Source organism: Protomyctophum bolini, assembly GCF_963924005.1.
Source record: "Protomyctophum bolini genome assembly, chromosome: 4".
NCBI lineage: Eukaryota > Metazoa > Chordata > Actinopteri > Myctophiformes > Myctophidae > Protomyctophum > Protomyctophum bolini.
Window position 1 is genome coordinate 25,526,842 of NC_137865.1, and position 20,834 is coordinate 25,547,675.

Below are 20,834 nucleotides of genomic sequence, written 5' to 3' on the forward strand. Positions count from 1 at the left end.
CATTTATCAGCTTTTACTTTATATTGTTCCACTTCCAATTGTGTCCACTCATTTATTTGTGTCACTTCCAATTTCACTTGTTTAATCTGTATCCTGTCTGAGTTCTCTATTCTAGTTGGATAAAATTGTTATCCCAACCTGAATATCCATATTCTGTTAAATAAAGAGCTGGAGAGACATGGAGACTCCTTTTACTGAACAAACACACTATGCCATTGTTATACCTCAATCCAGGAGCTACCTCTGTGTCTCATTAGTTGTTGCTATACATACAGTATAGCAACATACTTAAAAAATAAATAAAGCTGTAGTCGGAACATGTGATCGAACTCTCCTATTTGTTGTGTTAAGTCATTCTCAACTCTCCTAATGTCTTAAAGCTGTTGATTATCAGAAGCTCAGTGGTTGTTGCACTAACTTTGTCATCTCATTCCAGCTCCACTCATGAGAAGAAGAGTAGGACTAACATCGTTGTGAAGCAGGGTCGCTTCTACCTGAGACACAACACTCTGTCCGAGGATGCTCCCATCGCTATTATATTCAAGGTAAGAGACAACTTTGTCGCCACCAGGCCGAAGGCATGGGGAGAGAGTATGTTTTGCACTCCGTCCGTCCGTCCGTCCGTCCGTCCGTCTGTGAACAGCTAATCTCCGGCAAAGTTAGCCCGGTCGATGCCAAATTTTTGCACAGACTCCCTGGATGCCAACGATGAACCTCTGCCCCAACATTTCCAGAACGGCCTGTTATAGCGCCACCGGCAGGAGTCCGACTTTTGAAAAACACATGATTTGATATTACTTTCTAGAATATTAGATTCTGCCAAAAATCCCGCAAATCATTACACACTATCTCTATACGGTAGTCATGTGTTCAGTTTGCAGGATTGGCCCTTTTGAAACAAAAAGCCTCAAATCATGAACGCAGCGTGCAATTTACGTGAAATCTTTCACAGACTTTCCTACTTACTCCAGGACCTGGCTAAGATATGTATGCACTTCATTTAGCGGAGAATATCTCAACTGTTCCTGACTAATATGACTGCTGCGAAAAAGCTTGAATGATGCTCTTTCTATCTGCAAAATGTTTGTTTCATAAAAATCCACCATAGACATGTTATGAGCTACTTTATGTCAAGAAATTCCTTGATTTATTTCCTAAGTGTTGGATTTTTGGAACAAAATGCCTCAAATCATCCAATTGCCATCAATGGTGTAAGAACAAATGGCACCCTTTTCACATTGGCCTATTATAGCGCCACCAGGAGGTCACAACCTGACCTGGCCTGGTGGAGACCTGTGCCCCGAGGGGCACTTTTTCTAGTTCTCCATGAGACCAGTAGACAATGCATGCAGCAGTGTAGCCATGTGTCCAGTAGGGGGTGCTATAAGACTACATTATCCTATTGTATTACCTATTACTGCTACTCTTTTATTTATTTACTTACCATTTTGGGGGGGAATATTAGTATTATAAGAAAGGGGAAATGAAATACCACAAGATAAATTCAAGTATTATTACTAATAATTATGATAATAATAGCAATAGTATAATAGAAATCGGTAGTTGTCTTTTTCCCCATCTAAAGCCATGTATAGTCGGGGATTTCTGTCTCTGTCTCTTAATGAATTCTACACAGTCACAGTTTTTTGTATTTTATATAAATTGTGTACATACACCATGAAGGTATGTATTGCTATTGAGTCATAGATTTAATCATTTACGGAAAGTCGGTCAACAGTCAGTCACGCAGTAAATTCCGTTGTGTCACCCTTATGAAAATGTCAATTATCCGACTGTTTTCATCAGCTCCTATTCTCCTGTGTGGGACTGCGTTGTCCAAACATGTCAGCAGTCAGTGTGTGTAATGTTTCTGAGCTGAATTGGTCACCCGTGACCATCGGGCACATTTGCCTGCCTGTTTTGTTTGCCCTGCTCTCGTGTGTCTGTGGTGAGTTCCTCCTGGCTCTCCCCTGTGGTCTGCACAGCTCCCAGGTCAGCCCTGGGGTGAGTTCCTCCTGGCTCTCCCCGTGGTCTGCACAGCTCCCAGGTCAGCCCTGGATGCTTTGTGGGACCGTCGCATCAGTTCCCACAGCCCCACATTTCCATAAGCAAATGTCAGACAACCTCCTGCCTCCCCCCCCCCCCACACACACACACACACACACACACTCACTCACTCACTCACTCACACAGGTTTATATTACTATACTTGTGAGGACAGCAATTTTATAAATGTCATTGCCATAGACTTAGTTGCACACCGGTGTCGTACACCAGCAGATCTACAAGCTTAAAACGTATCACAGCACAACGTATTGTGAGCTTTTGATTTGTTATTTTTGGTGGGCACTTACGGTAACCAACTCCAACCCTAACTTCTAAACCTAACTTCTGAATGCCTAACGCTAACCCCAGCCTGAATTGTTTCTTAATTGTTAGCCTAAGTCTAAAAACAGTTTGTGTTGTGAAAGTATCCTCACAATGTCTATTTCTCAAATTATACTATATACTTGTGGTTACATTTGTAAGTACATGTGTGTGTGTGTGTGTGTATACGACAACACAGAACAGCTGTTCTGTTTATATCACTGTGTCTCAATCTCTCTAATGTTAGAGAGTTAATAATAATTCTTATTGTCCCGAACAACATAACACCATGACAATACAAAAAAAAAAACATGAGTTCCCCACTGTGTACAGAACCATCCTATCGGCGGGGCAGTTTGTTTAATGCCGCGATGGCTGAGGGGACAAAACTCCTACTGAAACAAACCTTTTTCCAGGGTTGAATGGGTTGAATGAATCATTCCAGTTGAATGATGATAATATGAAATGAAGCTCATTTCTGGCTATAGCCTGTTGTACCTCTTCATCTAGTTTTCAGCACATCTCGTATGTATTGTACGCAGGGCATGGGCGTGGAGAGTGACCAAGAGATAGTGCAGATGATTGGCACAGAGGACCACGTCATGTCCAACTTCTCCCCTAGCCTGGAAGAATGCCAGAAGGCACAGATCTTCACCCAGACTCAGGTACTGTACCCTCAAGCTCCACACCTGCCCACTGTCATTGAACATTATTTTGTATTGGTGTAATCTTTACCAAACCACTTAACACAATGGTCTTTGTTCCTTTGCCCACATGACTGCAGTTAACTACAGTAACCTTGGCGTCCCTATTTTTAGCAAATCTTCTAAAGCTTTTCAAAAATGTAAATATTTTTTTACAGAATGTTCACTAATGCCTTTTATTGATAGATACTAGTGTAGACTGACAGTAAACAGGTTCAGAGTCTTGCTCAGGGACTCTTCGTCACTTATGGCCCCTACACACCAGTTTTAAAGTTGTCGGCGAGTCATCAGATCGAGTATTTCACACTGCAGGAGTCTTTTTTTTTTATCGCCTCTCATATCGATGTGGCTTTCACACTAAACAATTGGTCGCAGACTAGGCATCAGATACTGCAAGAGTTCACCAAGATGCGATCCAGACCCGACATTCATTTGTTTTTATTTTATTAATTTTTACATCTCACACACGTGACACAGGATGCCCCTCTCTCTGCATGCATGCCACACACAGAATAGCCAGGCTACACAGGGCGGAATGTTTGTGATAGTGTGTAGCCTACGTGGGCTGCAGAGAGACAGGACGTTAAATCTAATTCTCCGTCTCACACACATACACCCACACACACACACACACACACACACACACACACACACACACACACACAGAGAGAGAGAGTGCTCCGATGCGTTTTTATCAACATTATTCAAGTGAAATGAGTTGGTTTTATAGACTATTTAACAGCAACATTGGGCTAATATAGCTACCATTGTACGATACAGGACATATTTACCCAAGGAATAAAGGTTATATATATTATTATCATCTATCGATACAGTCGACGACCGACCAACAGACAGACAGTGTCGGTGCAAGTGCTCTCATTGGCTGTAATACAGGACTTCTCGGGACGCGCTCGCAACCCATTTCATACTGTACGATGTCAAGTCGGCGACAGAGCCAAATATCAAACCTGCTAGATTTTCCGAAGACGTCAGGGAGACGTCGGTGAGCACTTTTATCGGCGCTATATCTTCTCGCAGAGCCTTTCACACACAGCGAGCAAAACCTCGCCGATCTTCGGTCGAGATCGGGAGTTTTGTCGGCGAGCGCCAAAAATGGTCCCTGACAGCATAATCGGAGCAAATATCGTGCAGTGTGTACTGTGTACGAGCCATACCTCTGGGGGAGCCCGGAATCGAACACGCAGCAAAGGTCGTCGGGATAGTCTAGAGAGTCGAACCCACGACACGCTCTATGTGTGTGTCACAGTACGATTGGAAAACCGTTGGATAGTAAAAGGTGCACTCGGTTTCACTGTCGGAGGCGCGCCTGAAGGTGATTTGAGCCACGCGAGGCACAGCCGACCAAGATAGAGCGAGCCAGTCGCCATGCAGAGTTTTGTGAAGTAAATCATCGTTCCCCCGAGGCTCCTTTTCAATCGTAAATCGTACTGTAACATGTAAAGCTCATTTCTACAAAACATTTACCATAGCTACTTGATACTTCATCATACAACAGATAGCAACTGAATACACTCACAAAGTGAAACTCGCAAATCGCAATGTTTGCTATGAGCTTGTTGATCTGCTGTTTAATTTATTTTCTTTTTTTATGTGGGAGAAAAAAGTTAAACATTTGTTTTGTATGAAAACAATGGACATTGTTTTTTTTAACATTGTGGTCAGGTAAAGGATTTATTCACCATATTTAAATGTAGGACAAAGTGCAGGGTGGGTGGTCTCATAGAAAGTGTTGAGTCTGATTAACCTTTGACCTTGCCTCTAATTCAGTCGTGCAGTCCTGTGTATCATTGCCTCAGGTGTGTGTGTGTGTGTGTGTGTGTGTGTGTGTGTGTGGGCGTGGGCGTGGGTGGGTGGGTGTGCACATACGTACACGCTTCTGTAGACTATAAAGGATGAAGCTTCCAAAGTCGCTGCCTTTGTAATTCATATGACCTTCCGCAACACTGATCCTACTTGCATTGATGTGCTGCTGTTCGCGAAGGCAAGGATAATGCTGTTTTTAAGGCCGTTTTCTTTAAAGGTTATCTAACAATGAACCAGCTATTTTATGTTTACATCACGATATTGAGCTGGCTGATCTGCTACTTTTGGACAGCAACACTGTCAAAGGGATATATACCAGTAAGACTCCCTGAGGGCGAGAAGCAGGGCGAGGTCACGTGCACCCATCCGCCTGGGTGACGGCAGACTGCTGGGTGAGCGCTGGCGCTTTGGCATGGGGGGTCAGATCAACATATGGAATGAATTATGTACTGGCTATATATGGAGCGTGTCTTGAGTGTACAGGGTTTGATGAGGTCCGATCAACATATTGAATGTCAGAACAGGTCAGCGCCATATTTGGTTTGAGGTCAGATGTAGAGTTGCTGGCCGGCTCCATATATGCAGATCTAGGTGATGATCCAGTCCTCTCCATGTATGGTTATCCAGGGTTAGATGAGGTCCAGTGATGTAAATATATTTTCAATGTAATGGGTCCCGGGACCCAGGGGTGGTCTTTTAGATGGGTCCCAGGGACATTTTATGAGTACTACTTCAACGACGTTAAGAGTACAGTACTGAGTACTGCATTGCATCCCAGGACCCCGGGAAGGTGACATGAATGATTTCTCAATTTCTCAATTTAGTGAGTCGCAGGATGCAGGCTAGTTTCATCACTGGAAATCAGTGTCGTGATCTTCATATATGGAGATGGCCATATGGTGGCGTAACGTGTCACGAGGCGTGACCATATATGGAGACATAATGTCACGAAGCGTGACCATATATGGAGGCGTCGGTGACTAACTAACGGACGGACAGACAGGAGATGCAGGTTTTCATAGTAAATGCGACCTACTGTCGCAATCAGGCTTCAGTGCTTGAATCCACTACAGCAGTGTTTATTGTCCACTGTCTATTCAACTTGCTCTTATATGCAACTGAACTGACTGCTTCTCAGGCTCTGAAATACCTTGGGAATAAAGTGCGAAGACAACGCATGTGGGGAGGGCCCAAGAAGACCAAGATGGAAGAAGCTAGAGAGCTTTTAGCTCAACTCATCCTCACACACGTACCTGTAAGTGATCACACACAAAACGCACAACAACGATGACATTCCGAGCATTTCACAGTGCCAGGTGTTGTTGAAATCTCATTACTGAACATTATACCTGTTGTGACCTCAGGTTAAAGAGTTTAACTTCCGCGCCAAGTGCATCTACCTGGCTGTGATGGTGCGAAGGGTCATCCTCGCCCAAGGCAACAACAAGGTCGATGACAGAGACTACTACGGGAACAAACGTCTGGAGCTGGCTGGACAGGTACAGTAACTCTCATGGAGTCCATCTGCTGGACAGGTACACTCTCATGGAGAAGCTTTCTGGGCAAAACCATAAGATTGGATTGTCTGATGTTCTTCAGAGTTACAGTCGGCAGATTAAGAAGAAGATACATTGAAAATGGGTGAAGTCGTACTTTAAGTAATTAATACCTCCATACAGTATGGATGTAAAACCACCCTGTTGAAATAAATTCACACTCTGTAAAGTGAGGGTTTTTTTACGTCATTAAAAGTCCATAGACTTGGCTGCCACATAACGTAATTTCCGAAAGCCAGACATTGGAGGGGCTAGGGCCCCTCAAAAGTTGAGCATTTTGCTTAGTGCTTACACACGTTACATGTCTAAAGCCGTATGTAACAGCAGAACATGCTTGCGTTTGTGATCACGGACAGTGCATGTATTCATACTCTAGTTCTGATCTCTTACCTGGGCCTTTGTGTCAGCTTCCATGTCTCCTTTTTTTCTATTGACTCATTTATTTTCCACCAGCTTTGTTTTCGCTTGTTTTGTTCCCCCCCCCCCCCTTCTGTATTCCTGCCTGCTTGGCATTGTCAGGGGAGAGATATGCAGCACCACCAAAACCCCAGGCCCGGGGAAGCCGGGGGATTTTTCTGCGCCATGACAATAGAAAACGCTGCCTTGACTGGAGCGATTGAGCTAATCCGCAGGTCTCGGCTCTGATAATGTAATTACTGCTGTCTTAAGGCCTTTAATTTAACCCCCCAACCTGCTCTGTATAAGGAGCGGGAGGGGAGGAAACACAGAGCCCCCTTTCAAAAGGGGGCTTACACACTCACAACGCCGGCAATCTTCTTGCTCTCCAATTATGATTCCCTGACATTCAACTAATTGGCCCGGCTGCACGGCGGAAGCTTAATTTCTTTATTAATTTCAAGCAGCGCTGCCTGTTTGTTTTGATGTATGCTAATGTGCCAGTTGGGGAGGGTCCGTGAGAGAGTTTGCCTCCTGCAAGGCCGAGCGAAGAGGAGAGGGGCCAGGTCAGGCTTATTATTGGCAAGCTGGCACACCTGGTTCTTGATCAGTTTAGACCGAGAACGCATCTGTGTCACTGTAGCTTTTAACTACTTTAACCAATATTTAAAACTTTAGCTGTAGATCTGCTATTTTTTTTAAATCTTGAAATGTGGCACTAAAATCTTTGAACATATATTCTTTCACAGCGAACACTTTTAACTCAAATCTTTGCTTCTGGTGGTCCCTGGAACAAATTATTTTGAGATGGGGGTCGGCGGCCAAATACAGTACAGTACATTTTTGGAGGTCCTTGACATGAAAAACCTTGAGAACCACTGACTGAAGGCTGTTAGGATTTAGAAGACATTTGTAGAATCTGGTCCTCAGACCGTAATGGGTTATAATCCGCCGCTGCGCTGACCACACCTTGACGCTGATAAGGGATTGGACATCTGGAGAAGAGCTGCAGGTCTGCAGAGTTAGGATACGATGGATGGATACGATGATGACTTCATCCCAGAAAGTGACTCTTTGAACTCTACTCTAAACGTTTAACCCATTAGGACTTGAGGACCCGATTCTACAAATGTCTTGAAACTTTTCTGAAACACCTAATGTTCTATATCGGTGGTGCTCAAATATTTTCATGTCAAGGGCCCCGAATATTCTATGTATTTGGCTGCTGGTTTCAGGGACCTCTCAGAAGCAAAGATTTGAGTTTAGATGTTCGCTCTGAAAGAATATATATATATTGGAAGAATTGCTAACTATTTCTCAAAATTAGCAGATCTACAAGATAAAATAAGGTTAAAAGTGGTTAAAAACGAAAGTGACATAGATGCGTTCCAGGTATTAATGGGCTGCGCAGAATGCAAGTCTTCCTCGCTGAGCATCTTGTTCTTCCTACTGACAGCTCCTGTCACTGCTGTTTGAGGATCTCTTTAAGAAGTTCAACTCGGAGCTGAAGAAGATCGCAGACCAGATCATCCCCAAGCAGAGAGCGGCCCAGTTTGATGTGGTCAAGCACATGCGGCAGGATCAGATCACCAACGGCATGGTCAATGCCATCTCCACGGTGAGTTAGGTCCGGGGACCCCTAGGGGTCCTTGAGGGACTTCCAGGGGGTCCCCAGCTAAATTATGGTTTGGAACCAAATGGACCCTTATGGGTCTGTAACTCAGAGTTGGTTCCATTTGTAGACTCTCAGAGTTAAATTAACTTTTATTTTACAATATGAATTGGGGGTACCAGAGGTAGAGGGGGTCCGTAGCCTAATGCATGTCAAACTGGGGGTCCTTGGAATGAATTATTTTGAAAATCACAAAAAAAATATATATTTTCAAATGGGGGGTCCGCGGGCTAATGAGTGTCATTTTGGGGGTCCTTGACACGAAAAGGTTTGGGAACCTACTCCGTTAGAAGACTCAATGAGAGAAACATGTGCAATGTTATCCTCATTCTCAGTCTGTAGCGCTGTCGCCAAGATACTGGATTTCAAACATCAGTACGATATTTGGAAAAGTATTGGTATTTCAATACCATTTTCATCATCATCATAAATCATTTATTTAACTCACGACCATGATCACATGGTTTGGAGCACAGATTCATAAAAGTATACAATCGAAAGTATACAATACATTACAGATTACACGATATACATAGACATATCGGAAGGCTTTCCCTATTTGTACAGTGGAAGATTTTTTTTCAGAAAAGCACCCAATTTATAGATTACTTTTAGTTTTTCAGATTTTAGTAATGCAATTAATTTAAACATAGAAGGGTGGGTAAAAAAATTAATTGGCAGGTATTTTTGCCTGAAATTCATAATGCCAGTATTCTTACATTCCAACAAAACATGATACTCATCTCCAATTCTGGCTTCATTACATAGGTTACAAATCCTCTGACTTCTTTCCAGTCCTTTATATCTACTGTGTAATGTCTGTGATCAAGAACCAACGCAGGCAATTGCAGCAGTTTAACAGGTTTTTTATTTCACCACAACTGAAATGATACAGGAGGTCGGAAGAGAAACCCCACGTAGGTCTCTTTGACAATTATATTCCACAAAATGTCTGTTCTGTTTCCTCAGGCGTTTCCTCGGCCTGGGGGAGGATGAGAACAGTGTATTAGATTTCTACTCAGTTTATACAGTCTCTCAGAGCGCGCTCCTCACTGGAGGGCTCGATTCAATACGATATGACAGGACGGAGTTCCCTTTCTTCTGGTGACGTCATCAGTCTTTATCTTTAGCTGTAGCTGTAGCTGTATGATGTATTACCATGTTTTGTTTTACTGTAATCAAAGCCAGGCGTTTCTACGGTCACCCGTTTACCTGCGGCAGGCAAAAACTACAAGTTGCAGGTCCTGTGACGCGGCATCTTAAACCAGAAGTATTAGCCGCAAACGTTTCTTTTCTGTTTTACCGTTCCAAGATGGATGCCGGTTCTAGGTGGTGGGTGTGGTATCTACGAGGCGTACAGTACAGTATCAATCTTAAACTAACATACACAGGGATGGCATTAAAGTGAGGGGTTTTCTTAATCGAATTTACACGTGTATGGCTCGAAATGAGCGTCTTCCAAATGCCTAAATTGTAATGAATGTCATTCTGTCCTTTTGCACAGGGGAACTGGTCACTGAAGAGATTCAAAATGGACCGTCAGGGCGTGACCCAGGTTCTCTCACGTCTATCCTTCATCTCAGCCTTGGGCATGATGACCAGGATCTCCTCCCAGTTTGAGAAGACCAGGAAAGTCAGTGGGCCGCGTTCCTTGCAGCCCTCCCAGTGGGGAATGCTGTGCCCCTCAGACACACCTGAAGGAGAGGTGAGAGAGCCGCCCACAAACCCATACCGCAGCTCTGCGGACTGCCTCCATGTCATTGACTACTCAAGAGTCTTGACTGAATATGTGCACCACAGTGTACCGTTATGCAGCTTATGTGAACGCCACTGCATGTCAAATCTGTCCAGTACTATTTTATAAATGGTGCTTTTCACTGCTTTCAGGAGGGCTAGTTACACACTAGCATTAAGAGATTGTGGAAGAGTTTTTTTGAGAGACTACCGCTCACCTAAGTATACCGTTTAAGTGGTTATGGGCAGGAGTGCACATAACATTTTTGGGCTAGTTCTAAGGGGAGCCCCTGGAGATGTTGCTTGCATGGACGTGGACTCTACTCTCTACACTACCACAAGGTTACTTTATCCACAAGGTTACTTTAGCCAGCATGAGAATAACTCCAAAGTGTGCGCATTGTTTAAGTCACAGATGCATGTTTTCTTATCTGATACATTTGAAGTACTTGACACCAGAGCTAGTAACTGTTGGTGCCGACAGCAGTACGCAAGAGTGCTTCATTTCGTTTGATCTGCCACGCGACATTTATTTTGACCACACATGCGCACTTGTGCGCCAGTTATTGTGCACCCCTGGTTATGGGTAACAACTTTTCTTATGGTGGATGTTGATTTGTGTGGATATTGAAATGAGTTGCCTCAAAGTGTCTCAAAGTGTTCCTTGTCTACATGTGTGTTGTCGTCCCTAGGCCTGCGGTCTGGTGAAGAACCTGGCTCTGATGACTCATATCACCACAGACATGGAGGACGGCCCCATCATCAAACTGGCCTTTAATCTCGGGGTGGAGGATGTCAACCTGCTGTGTGGAGAGGAGCTCGCATACCCCACTGTCTTCCTTGTCTTCCTCAATGGTATGAAGAAAGGTCCAAACTAGGGATGTTAATAGTTCATCGAATAAGCGTTGTTAAGAAATTAGTCGGTTAAACTTTGTGACAGAAAAGACAGTGCACTTCTAATTTGATTCTATTTCTCATAAAAGATGCCATTGCCTGGCTCTGTGTCGCAAATGGTCAAATAACTATATAATATAATTATTTATGTATATCACCAAAGTGTAGATTTTAATGTTAGACATTGACGGGAAATAAAAAATCTCGATAAGTTTATCAAAACGTATCAATTAATTATCAATGCATTAATCAATAATTCTCATCCCTGGTCCAAACATACTAGAATTACTGGCTGCTCATTCTGGAATATTTGAAGACTTGTTTCTTAATACTGTGCCTAATAACATGAAAGGGGGAGACTGGCCAATGTTTTTCTGTCCCATTTACAGGAGGCAATTTGCTGTTTTACACAGTATCCGATAATTCTTTAATTTAGGTATTATTCTTAAGACAGAACTTGGCCTGTTAATTACTGTATATGTTTTTTCCCCCTTCTATCCACAGATAACTGTCAAATTATATTGGCTGCCATGCCATTTAATTAGTTGGCAACAGCAGGTGTCAAAGCCCTTCGGAGCGTGCATCCTGCAAATCTACCCTCACACAGAGGCAGTGCACGGTGGCTCCTCTGTTTTCTAGACATTTGTCTGTCAGGCTTGATATGAATACAACCGCTCAGGCAGCTTTGGCCCTGCACACTGCAGCTGTCAGCTTCCTTGACGTTCTGCAAAGAGCATGCACAGTACATAGCAGAATTATAAGGGTGAAAAAACGACCAACGATCGCTTAATAAACCTATTATGTGACCGCTAAAATTGGTTTCGTGATTGACACATAAAACGCCTTTGGCGTAGATCTACGGCAATTAATAAACGTTATGCTTTTTGTAGAAGTTCTTTTCACTCTGCTTATCAAATATATTAAGTATTTTTAAGATGTATTTTTCAGGTCCGATGAATAATGATGGGCATATTTAATTTGGTACTTTATTAATTTATTTACTGTAATTGAATTGTCTAAATTAATCTCATAGATTAATTGACAGATTAATCAATGATGAAAATAATCATCTGTTGCAGCTGGCCTGTTTGACTGTGTGTGGGTCTCTCTGTTTCTCTGCATGCAGGTAACATTCTAGGAGTGATCAGAGACCACCACAAACTGGTCAACACCTTCAGGCTGATGCGACGGGCCGGCTTTATCAACGAGTTTGTTTCCATCTCCACCAACCTGACGGATCGCTGCGTCTACATCTCCTCTGACGGGGGACGCCTCTGCAGGTCGGCAACTTTAGGATTTTGCATGTTACTTTGAAATATCGAATAAAAAAAGCATTGTAAAACTCTGTCCCTTTGGTGACATAGCTGTTCAACCTGTGTTATTATCTCAGGCCGTACATCATCGTGAAGAAGGGACAGCCAATGGTGAAAAACAAACACATAGAAGAATTGTCCCAGGGCTACAGGTGAGGAGAGGGGGTAAATACTAAAGGGCACATGACTTTGGTCCATTAACCAACCACTTAAGCTTGTTTTAGTAAATACAATGTTATTTTGATAAATCTGCATGGTAGTGTATGTTAATATACAATATAAATTGTATTTGATCTCCATGCTCTTTTATTGAGAAATGTATATCTTATCTTGTACTACATGAAGGTCAAACTTCATGTAGTCTCAATGAGCAGGTATTTTCCCTGCATGGGACCAAGTTTACTTTGGCCATTTGAAAAATAACCAAACTATGAACTCGGCATTTCCCATCAATGCGTTGTGACCTTGTCGATCTGCTATTTTCAAAGAACTTTCCAAATGTTGTTCCCTGGCTCACCTCAGCCCTTTCCCCCGGTAACACCCATCCTCCTTTGAGTGTTCTTTTAGCATAGTTGTTTCTAATGTACAATGTGCAGAACTACAAAATGGTCCGTCCTTACACATCAACTTAATGCTACCAGTAAGACGCCCTGAGGGCAAGAAGAAACCTCACCCTTTAAAGGTCTGGAAATTCCCATATATGGACCGTTTTCCTTTTTTCTTTTCTGGTCGGGAAGGGCATAAAATTTGTGGTCATTCATTTTCCAGCCTGTTGAGAACTCTAGTTTTCGCCGGGCAGCCGGGGGCGGATGCGCTAATAACTTTGGGGCGGGCCTGTCTAGAGTTTGAATGGACAGGTATCGGTCAAAAGGGCGACATCGAACTGGTATTCTGACAAAGCCCCTGAAACTATGACTCAGACATCAGTCGTATCGGTGGTGCAACGTAGGTGTGAGGGCCGCATAGCGGCCGTAACTCTAGCGCACCCAATATTTGTCCCCTGTGATTGTGCATTGTGGTGTAGAATCCCTAGCCCCATGCCATACGTATGTTTTAAAACACCATTGCTCACCATTACAATTTAGGTTAACAGACGCTATTAATCCAGAGCGATTTACAGTAACCATTGTCACAGTTGATATTCTTCTTGATGTGCTTTTTAATACTCCTCTAACATACTTTTTTATACTCCTCTAACATGCTTTTTAAAGAACATTTGAGGATTTCCTTCATGAGAGCCTGGTGGAATACCTGGATGTGAACGAGGAGAATGACTGTCATATCGCCCTTTATGAACACATGATTTGCAAGTAAGTACAAGAAAAGAAATGCTCGTGAATTTTTTAGGTGTTAATTCCAACAGTGGTGTCTGACCCTCTCTTCTCTCTCTGAATGTCCACAGGAACACGACACACTTGGAGATCGAGCCCTTCACGCTCCTGGGAGTTTGTGCTGGCCTCATTCCCTACCCCCATCATAACCAGTCCCCTAGGAACACATACCAGTGTGCTATGGGCAAGCAGGCCATGGGTAAGGCATCGTTTCATTCCCTACCCCCAACATAACCAGTCCCCTAGGAACACATACCAGTGTGCTATGGGCAAGCAGGCCATGGGTAAGGCATCGTTTCATTCCCTAACCCCCATCATAACCAGTCCCCTAGGAACACATACCAGTGTGCTATGGGCAAGCAGGCCATGGGTAAGGCATCGTTTCATTCCCTACCCCCATCATAACCAGTCCCCTAGGAACACATACCAGTGTGCTCTGGGCAAGCAGGCCAGAGGCGGAAAGTTCTTATAACGGCAGGGGGTTCAAGCAGTCACGCCCCCCCCCCCCCCCCCCCCCCCCCCAGCGGTGGAAAAAAAACGAGTTTTGTTTTCCGACATTTGTACTCTCTACCTGGCAGCAGAACAAAAGCCACCTTATTAGCATTTGAATGCGGCATGGGCGGCGGCGCAACACCTATCTTGTAACCCCTCGTAAGGCTTATCCAGTGGGTTCAGTCGCGCCTTTGCCAAAATGCCAGGGGGTTCAATCGCGCCTCTGAACCCACGGAGTTTCCGCCACTGAAGCAGGCCATGGGTAAGGCATCATTTCATTTCAGTAGGCATCCTCACTTTAGCTACTGAAGATCTGCAATCAAGATAGCAGATCTTCTGTAGCTAAAGAAGATCCACCACCCAAACATTTGCCACGCAGTTGGCAGTGTTTGCTCTTTTACATGCATGTACATTCGGGGGAGACAGTGGCCTAAAGCACTGGTTCCCAAACATTGGGTCGGGACCCAAGGTTGGGTCACAGACCAATTTTTGTGGGTCCCCTTATTTTTTTGTTTCCTACATTTTGTATTTAATTATTATTATTTCAAAACATTTTCTAATAGCTGATCTACAAGCTCACAACATGGCACAAAGCAACGCGTTGTGAGCTGTAGATATGCTGTTTTCACTAGTTTGGGTTCCGGGCAAAAATCTAATTTCTCTTTTGGGTCATGGGCTAAAAGGTTTGGGAAACACTCGCCTAAAGGTTAAGTGCTTGACAGAGTCGAACGTAATCGACGCAAGAATACATAACGAACGGAGGGTGTGAGAAATTCCTCCCTTGCGTTGCGTCGGTTACGTGATCTGTCTCGCTCCGTTGGGTTGATATCTGATCCCAAGCCAACGCAACCAAATTGCTTGCGTTGTGTACCTTGCGTCGAGGACACCCTGCCCACCTGGAGGCAGCAGAGAGCAAGAAGGCTTTTCCTCTTCTGCTCGACCACTCTTGAAAGAGGACAACACTTCCGCCGGCACATTGAGTTGTAAACGTAAACACGATCGGCATGGATATAACACATTGGAAGTTAAACAGGACAACATGACCTCAGCGTTAGAGGCACTGATTTGCAAACTTGTCTGTGATTATCAGGCCTGGACTGACGTTATGTCCAGTGGGCAATGGGCCACCCAAAGAATGGGCTGCCCCCATTGCTTTAAAGGAGAATTCCATACTAAAAGGCTTCCTTACCTTTCTTTGAAGTTGTTACGTCCCCACCAAAGAGGTCCAGGTGTTATTTTGTGCAAAAGCTCCTTATTGGCTATTTCCCCTACCATAAGCCCTAAATTAATTGCATTGAATTGAATGGGAATATGGGGTGTTGTGCTAATTTGCTTATTTCCATTGCTCAATTTATTTATTCTTTTGTATATATCCTCTCTTCATAATGTAAATAATATCCCAAGTGGCACAATTTACTACTTATTTCGATGGAAATAAGCAAATTAGCACAACACCCCATAGCCCCATTCAATTCAATCTAATTTCTTGAGGGCTTATGGTAGGGGAAATAGCACAAAAAAAACACATGAACCTCTTTGGTGGGGACGTAACGACTACAAAGAAAGGTAAAAAAGTATTCTAGCATGGAATTCTCCTTCAATATGTTTTTGGGCCAAATGTTAGCCCTTTGACCCAGTCCAGCCCTGCTTTCCAGACGAGAACTCAGCGGAATTAGAGCGGAGAGAGTGTGTGTGTCTCCTAATCCTATGCTTCCATTTGGTGACAATTTGACCGTTTACAAACTGTGTTTTCCGTTGCTGATGATCATCCACTAGCGGCTTCCTTTGACAATGGTAGACTGCATTCTGCCCGTGTGAACGCAATGATTAATTGATTACAGCACTAGCAAAAGACGCAAAACTTCGTCATGGTGTGAGATTATGTCACAGCTGCCATCTAGTGGGCGAGTAGATGCTTGAACATTAAATATTATAATAGACCGACGTAAGAAACGCAAGGACTATGCATGTCTAAAATAACCTTTTTTTTGTGTCCGTTTGACTCCCCCATGCAAGGAACAAAACGGACTATGTAGAGGCCTTTAGAGGAGTGCATTTGTGGCCCAAAGTTCGAGAGGTCACAGTATCTGTGATTGTACTGGGCAGTTCCCAGGTTTTAATGCGCGCACACACACACACATACACACACACATCTCCAATGCCCCCCCCCCCCCTCTACCATACATACACTATCCCCCTCAATGTATGCAATCAGTTTGTCTGACCCACATCCACAAAATATGCGCCTATACTGCTTGTCAGAATACATTTGCGTGTGAGTGAGTGTTTTGTCGGTGTGTGTGCGTATGCGCATGGATATCAAACATGAGACGCTTGCGTAGGTTCTCTATTGTGCCGTGTGTGTGCGGAGGCCCTTTCCCTGCCAGTCACCCAGAGTGTCATTAGCAATTCATTGTGTCTGCTCTGACTGTGCTCAGGGGGTCAGTGTGCTCAGCTGCGAAAGACCACAGAGTGTGCACCCACAGCTCCCTGGTAACCAAAACTTCCTCAAACGCCACTGCTAACATTCGTAAAGCGCCCCTGTCACCTCGACCCTCCCCCGTTATCTCGCTCTTTTCCCCCTCCTTACTTACTTACCCCATCCCCCGTCTTTACAAAAACAAAACACGGACTGGAACTATATTTGGCCCAATATCCTCTGCCTCGTCTGTTTTGTGTGGACGACCCTATACATGTGCAAATCTGTCTGTGTGGCCCGGGCCTATTATCACAGACTGTGTGCTTGTAGCCTGATTGTGAAGTAATAGCATCTGACAAATGTCAAGGCCTCCGGGGAGGCCAGCTATTATGCCATAACCTGCGCTGTTCATCTCTGCTGAGCAGAGATGGCCAAAGCTCAGCCCCTTGGCTTAAAGCTGCGGTTCTCAACGTTTTTGGCTGGGGACCCCCGGAAATGCTTTGGCCATGTCTCGCGACCCCATCCCTGCCCCTCATAACCTTAATAATAGAGATAATATATCATAAATTAATACTGAAACCAGATCTGATCATTAAGGAAAGTTTATGCATGTACTATGTAAACTCTCCTTTCCATTTTTCCAGCCATTCAGTTGCAACCCCCCCCCCCCCCCCCCTTTTTGTAATAATTTGGGGACCCCCCCAAAATAATTTGGCGACCACCCGAGGGGTTGCGACCCACGGGTTGAGAACCCCTGGCTTAAAGAACCAGATAAGTAAATGATAATGGTTACAACAGTTTACTCTCTGTGGAAATAGTTGATTTCATGTTCTGCAAGTCTGTCACAATTATTACATAATCGCCTATTTGAGATAATTACCATTATTTTGTATAATGGTCATAATCTTTTCCATGTAAATGTTCATACATTTTCAAACGTTTTCCAAAAAGAAACTTTCTAAAGTTCTCTAGTTTCTAAAGTTTCTAAAGTTCTAAAGTTTCTAAACGTGTCACAAAGTGACGCGTTTGTAAACTTTCAGAAGTAAGTAAAAACTGAATTATCTTCTGTCCAAACTTTTATAAGTGTTTGTTACATGAATGCACTCTATATTTTCACTCCTCTTCCAGGTACTATCGGCTACAACCAGCGGAACCGAATAGACACTCTTATGTACCTGCTGGGCTACCCACAGAAACCCATGGTGAAGACTAAGACCATCGAGCTGATTGACTTTGAGAAGTTGCCTGCTGGGCAGAACGCCACTGTGGCTGTGATGAGCTACAGTGGCTACGACATAGAGGATGCTCTGATTCTCAACAAGGCCTCGCTGGACAGGGGTGAGAGAACCTTATTGTGGATGCAGGAAATATGATATAAATAAATGGATCTTCTCAGGATTATAATCCATAGGGTAAAATGACCACACACCTTTATGGATGATTATCCTGGGAAGAATATCTGCTTCTTCATATGTTCTGATTTTGTCTTGCTATGAGCGCCACCTTACACTTTGGACTTAAGTTACATTGTTTGTGACTCGTTTATAAATCTGTGTTTTTAAAAGGCAGGTTGAAAAAAGTCAACTCTCTGTCACTTAACTCTTAACCCCGTTTCTCTCCAGGATTTGGGCGATGCCTTGTCTACAAAAATGCCAAGTGCACCCTGAGGCGCTACACCAACCAGACCTTTGACAAGGTTATGGGACCCATGCTGGACGCTGCCACACGCAAGCCCATCTGGAGGCACAACATCCTGGATGCAGACGGGATATGCTCCCCTGGTGAGTAGCCACAGGAACAACAGAGACCCAGCATCCTTCATGGAAAATGAATAGATTAAATAAATATAGAGAAATAAAGCTGAAATCAGTGCAATGGATATACCGTAGTTACAGAATATCTAAGAGGGAATGTGAGACTAATATCATGTTCTGTACAGTGTTAGCCAACTGAACTTTGAACAGTGGGTATTTGGATAATGTATGTACGGTGTACTTATGTAAATGGTGCATTTATATAGCGCCTTTTTCCAAGGCGCTTTACATATATTGTGCATTATATTCACACCGATGGCAGAGGAAACCATGCAAGGCACCAACCTGCACATCCGGAGCAATTAAGGGTTCAGAGTGTTGCTTCGACACTAACTCTGGGGGAGCCCGGGATCGAACCTCGCAGTTCCCATCTGGCTGCTCTACCGGCCACCACTGCTACCCATTGACTATTTACCTTGTTTGTTTACTAGAGTTCTACTTTACTCTGCTTATTCCAATCTCACTCTTGTAAGTCACTCACTAGAGCGTCTGCTAAATGCCTAATTTGTAAACATAAATGGAAAATGGTGTATTTATGTAGCGCAAACAAATTGGCCAGGCTACTACTTGGCCTCACTCGCCGAACCCACCTCATCCCTGCCCATTTTGACAGGCTGGAATGATTTAGGGTTATGACAGAGTACAGCATCTTGCAATGGGTCTCGTCCACAAGATTCGCTACACCACCAAGATACCCATGTACATAGAGGGAGTTCAACAAACTATGTGCAACCCAGATTCAGCTCAAACAAGGGACTAAATTAATTTCACTCCTATGCCACTAAAATGTGGAACGCCCTATCAACAGCCATTAAGACATGTGAATCCCTTGACTCCTGTCGGTAACAGTTTTTGTATTGACCTGTGCTTTTGTTTGAAATGTACCCATACTGTGAAATAAAGATTTCAATCAATCAATCAGAATCTTGCTCAAGGACACTAACTGGTGGAGTCAGGGTTCGAACTGGGAACCTTGTGGTTTCCATCCGGCCACTCTACCACTGATCCACTGCCGCCCCATACAGTCTCTAAATGAAGTTATGAGTGAATTTAAGTGAGTCTTGCAACAATTAAAGGCCTTATGTCATGGTTCTGTAGTGCACATCCCAGTAGTCCATGTGCAAGTGTGCCAGAGTCAAGCAGGAGTCAGTAATCCCAAAAGGGGACAGAACATATGGGGCTTGGTTTAGGAACCTGGCTTTGTGGTGTGCCAGGAGACAGAGTCTGTGGCTGAATGTGCTCCTCATCCCCACTAGCACACCATAAAGGGAATGAGAGGGGTTCATCAGGATAGTGTCCAGCTTCCTCATCCCCTCCGCAACCACCTCCAGAGTGTCCACTTCATCTCCAAGTATGGAGCTAGCCTTCCTCACAAGCTTGTTGGCATTGCTTGTGTTTATATTGTCAATGTGATGGTTTTGTGCGTCTCCTGGTCTGTGCTTACAGGTGAGAGAGTGGAAAACAAGCAGGTGTTGGTGAATAAGGCCATGCCGACAGTCACCCAGACGCCACTGGAAGGCAGTACCCAGCCAGGCCAGCCCCAGTACAGAGATGTGCCTATCGGGTGGGTTCACTTAAGCCCCTCTGCCACCACTTACCTGCCATTCGCTTCTCATTGTAAAAAAAAAAGACATCCGTGAATCTTTTAACAATAACCTCCTTTTTCAGAAAGGAACCGTTGAGGGTTAAAAAGGGTCTTAATGCTTTCAAATTGAATAGTGATACTATTATAATTATATATAATATAATAGTTGCCAGGAAAGCGGTAGAATGACACTTTGGTCATCATTTTAGTCTCAGTCACACGTATTCAAACAGCAATGGATACAGCACTGCAGCATATTGACAAAACTAGCCTTGCATCACCAGACAGTCCACCGTGGAGGAAAGCCTGGTAGAGGTATTCCTTCTAACACTAGCTGTGTGATTAGCCTCGTTCTGAGCCTTACTCGTCTGCAAAGAGAAAATAACATCAGCGTTTTTGTTCCCCACATAATGCGAATCAATTAATTTAATATCGCTAGTCTCACTACGAGTTACAATAGAAGATGGACATACCAAACGATTATTTATTATACCAAAACAAACAAAATGATTATACCAAACTAAACAAATTCGAAACTATGGGAATAATGTTGGAGGTGCTCAGTGCTGGTAGTTCCAGTCGTTGGTCCCGTTCACGTGATGATGTAAAGTTATTTACATCAGAAACACAAAAATAGTATTGATCCCAGGCTATGAAAAAACACGCACTTGAACCCAGGAAGTAACTCTGACAGGGGCGCCTACAGCAGAGCAGAATAGCACCGAAGTCT

The 20,834-nt window shown here is 43.8% G+C and overlaps 1 protein-coding gene across 1 annotated transcript in view; it reads left to right on the plus strand.

Annotated features, from left to right (window-relative positions):
* The window catches only part of polr3b (polymerase (RNA) III (DNA directed) polypeptide B), a 33,777-nt gene that overhangs the window by 3,218 nt on the left and 9,725 nt on the right, over positions 1-20,834 (plus strand). Inside the window, exons 9-22 of the mRNA XM_080761639.1 lie at positions 437-545; positions 2,910-3,032; positions 6,037-6,153; positions 6,263-6,397; positions 8,307-8,468; positions 10,027-10,227; positions 10,949-11,111; positions 12,277-12,430; positions 12,541-12,615; positions 13,675-13,773; positions 13,866-13,993; positions 17,834-18,043; positions 18,328-18,486; positions 19,966-20,083. Coding sequence (XP_080617765.1) covers positions 437-545; positions 2,910-3,032; positions 6,037-6,153; positions 6,263-6,397; positions 8,307-8,468; positions 10,027-10,227; positions 10,949-11,111; positions 12,277-12,430; positions 12,541-12,615; positions 13,675-13,773; positions 13,866-13,993; positions 17,834-18,043; positions 18,328-18,486; positions 19,966-20,083 — 1,953 coding nt within the window. The remainder of the gene's footprint in view (positions 1-436; positions 546-2,909; positions 3,033-6,036; positions 6,154-6,262; positions 6,398-8,306; positions 8,469-10,026; positions 10,228-10,948; positions 11,112-12,276; positions 12,431-12,540; positions 12,616-13,674; positions 13,774-13,865; positions 13,994-17,833; positions 18,044-18,327; positions 18,487-19,965; positions 20,084-20,834) is intronic.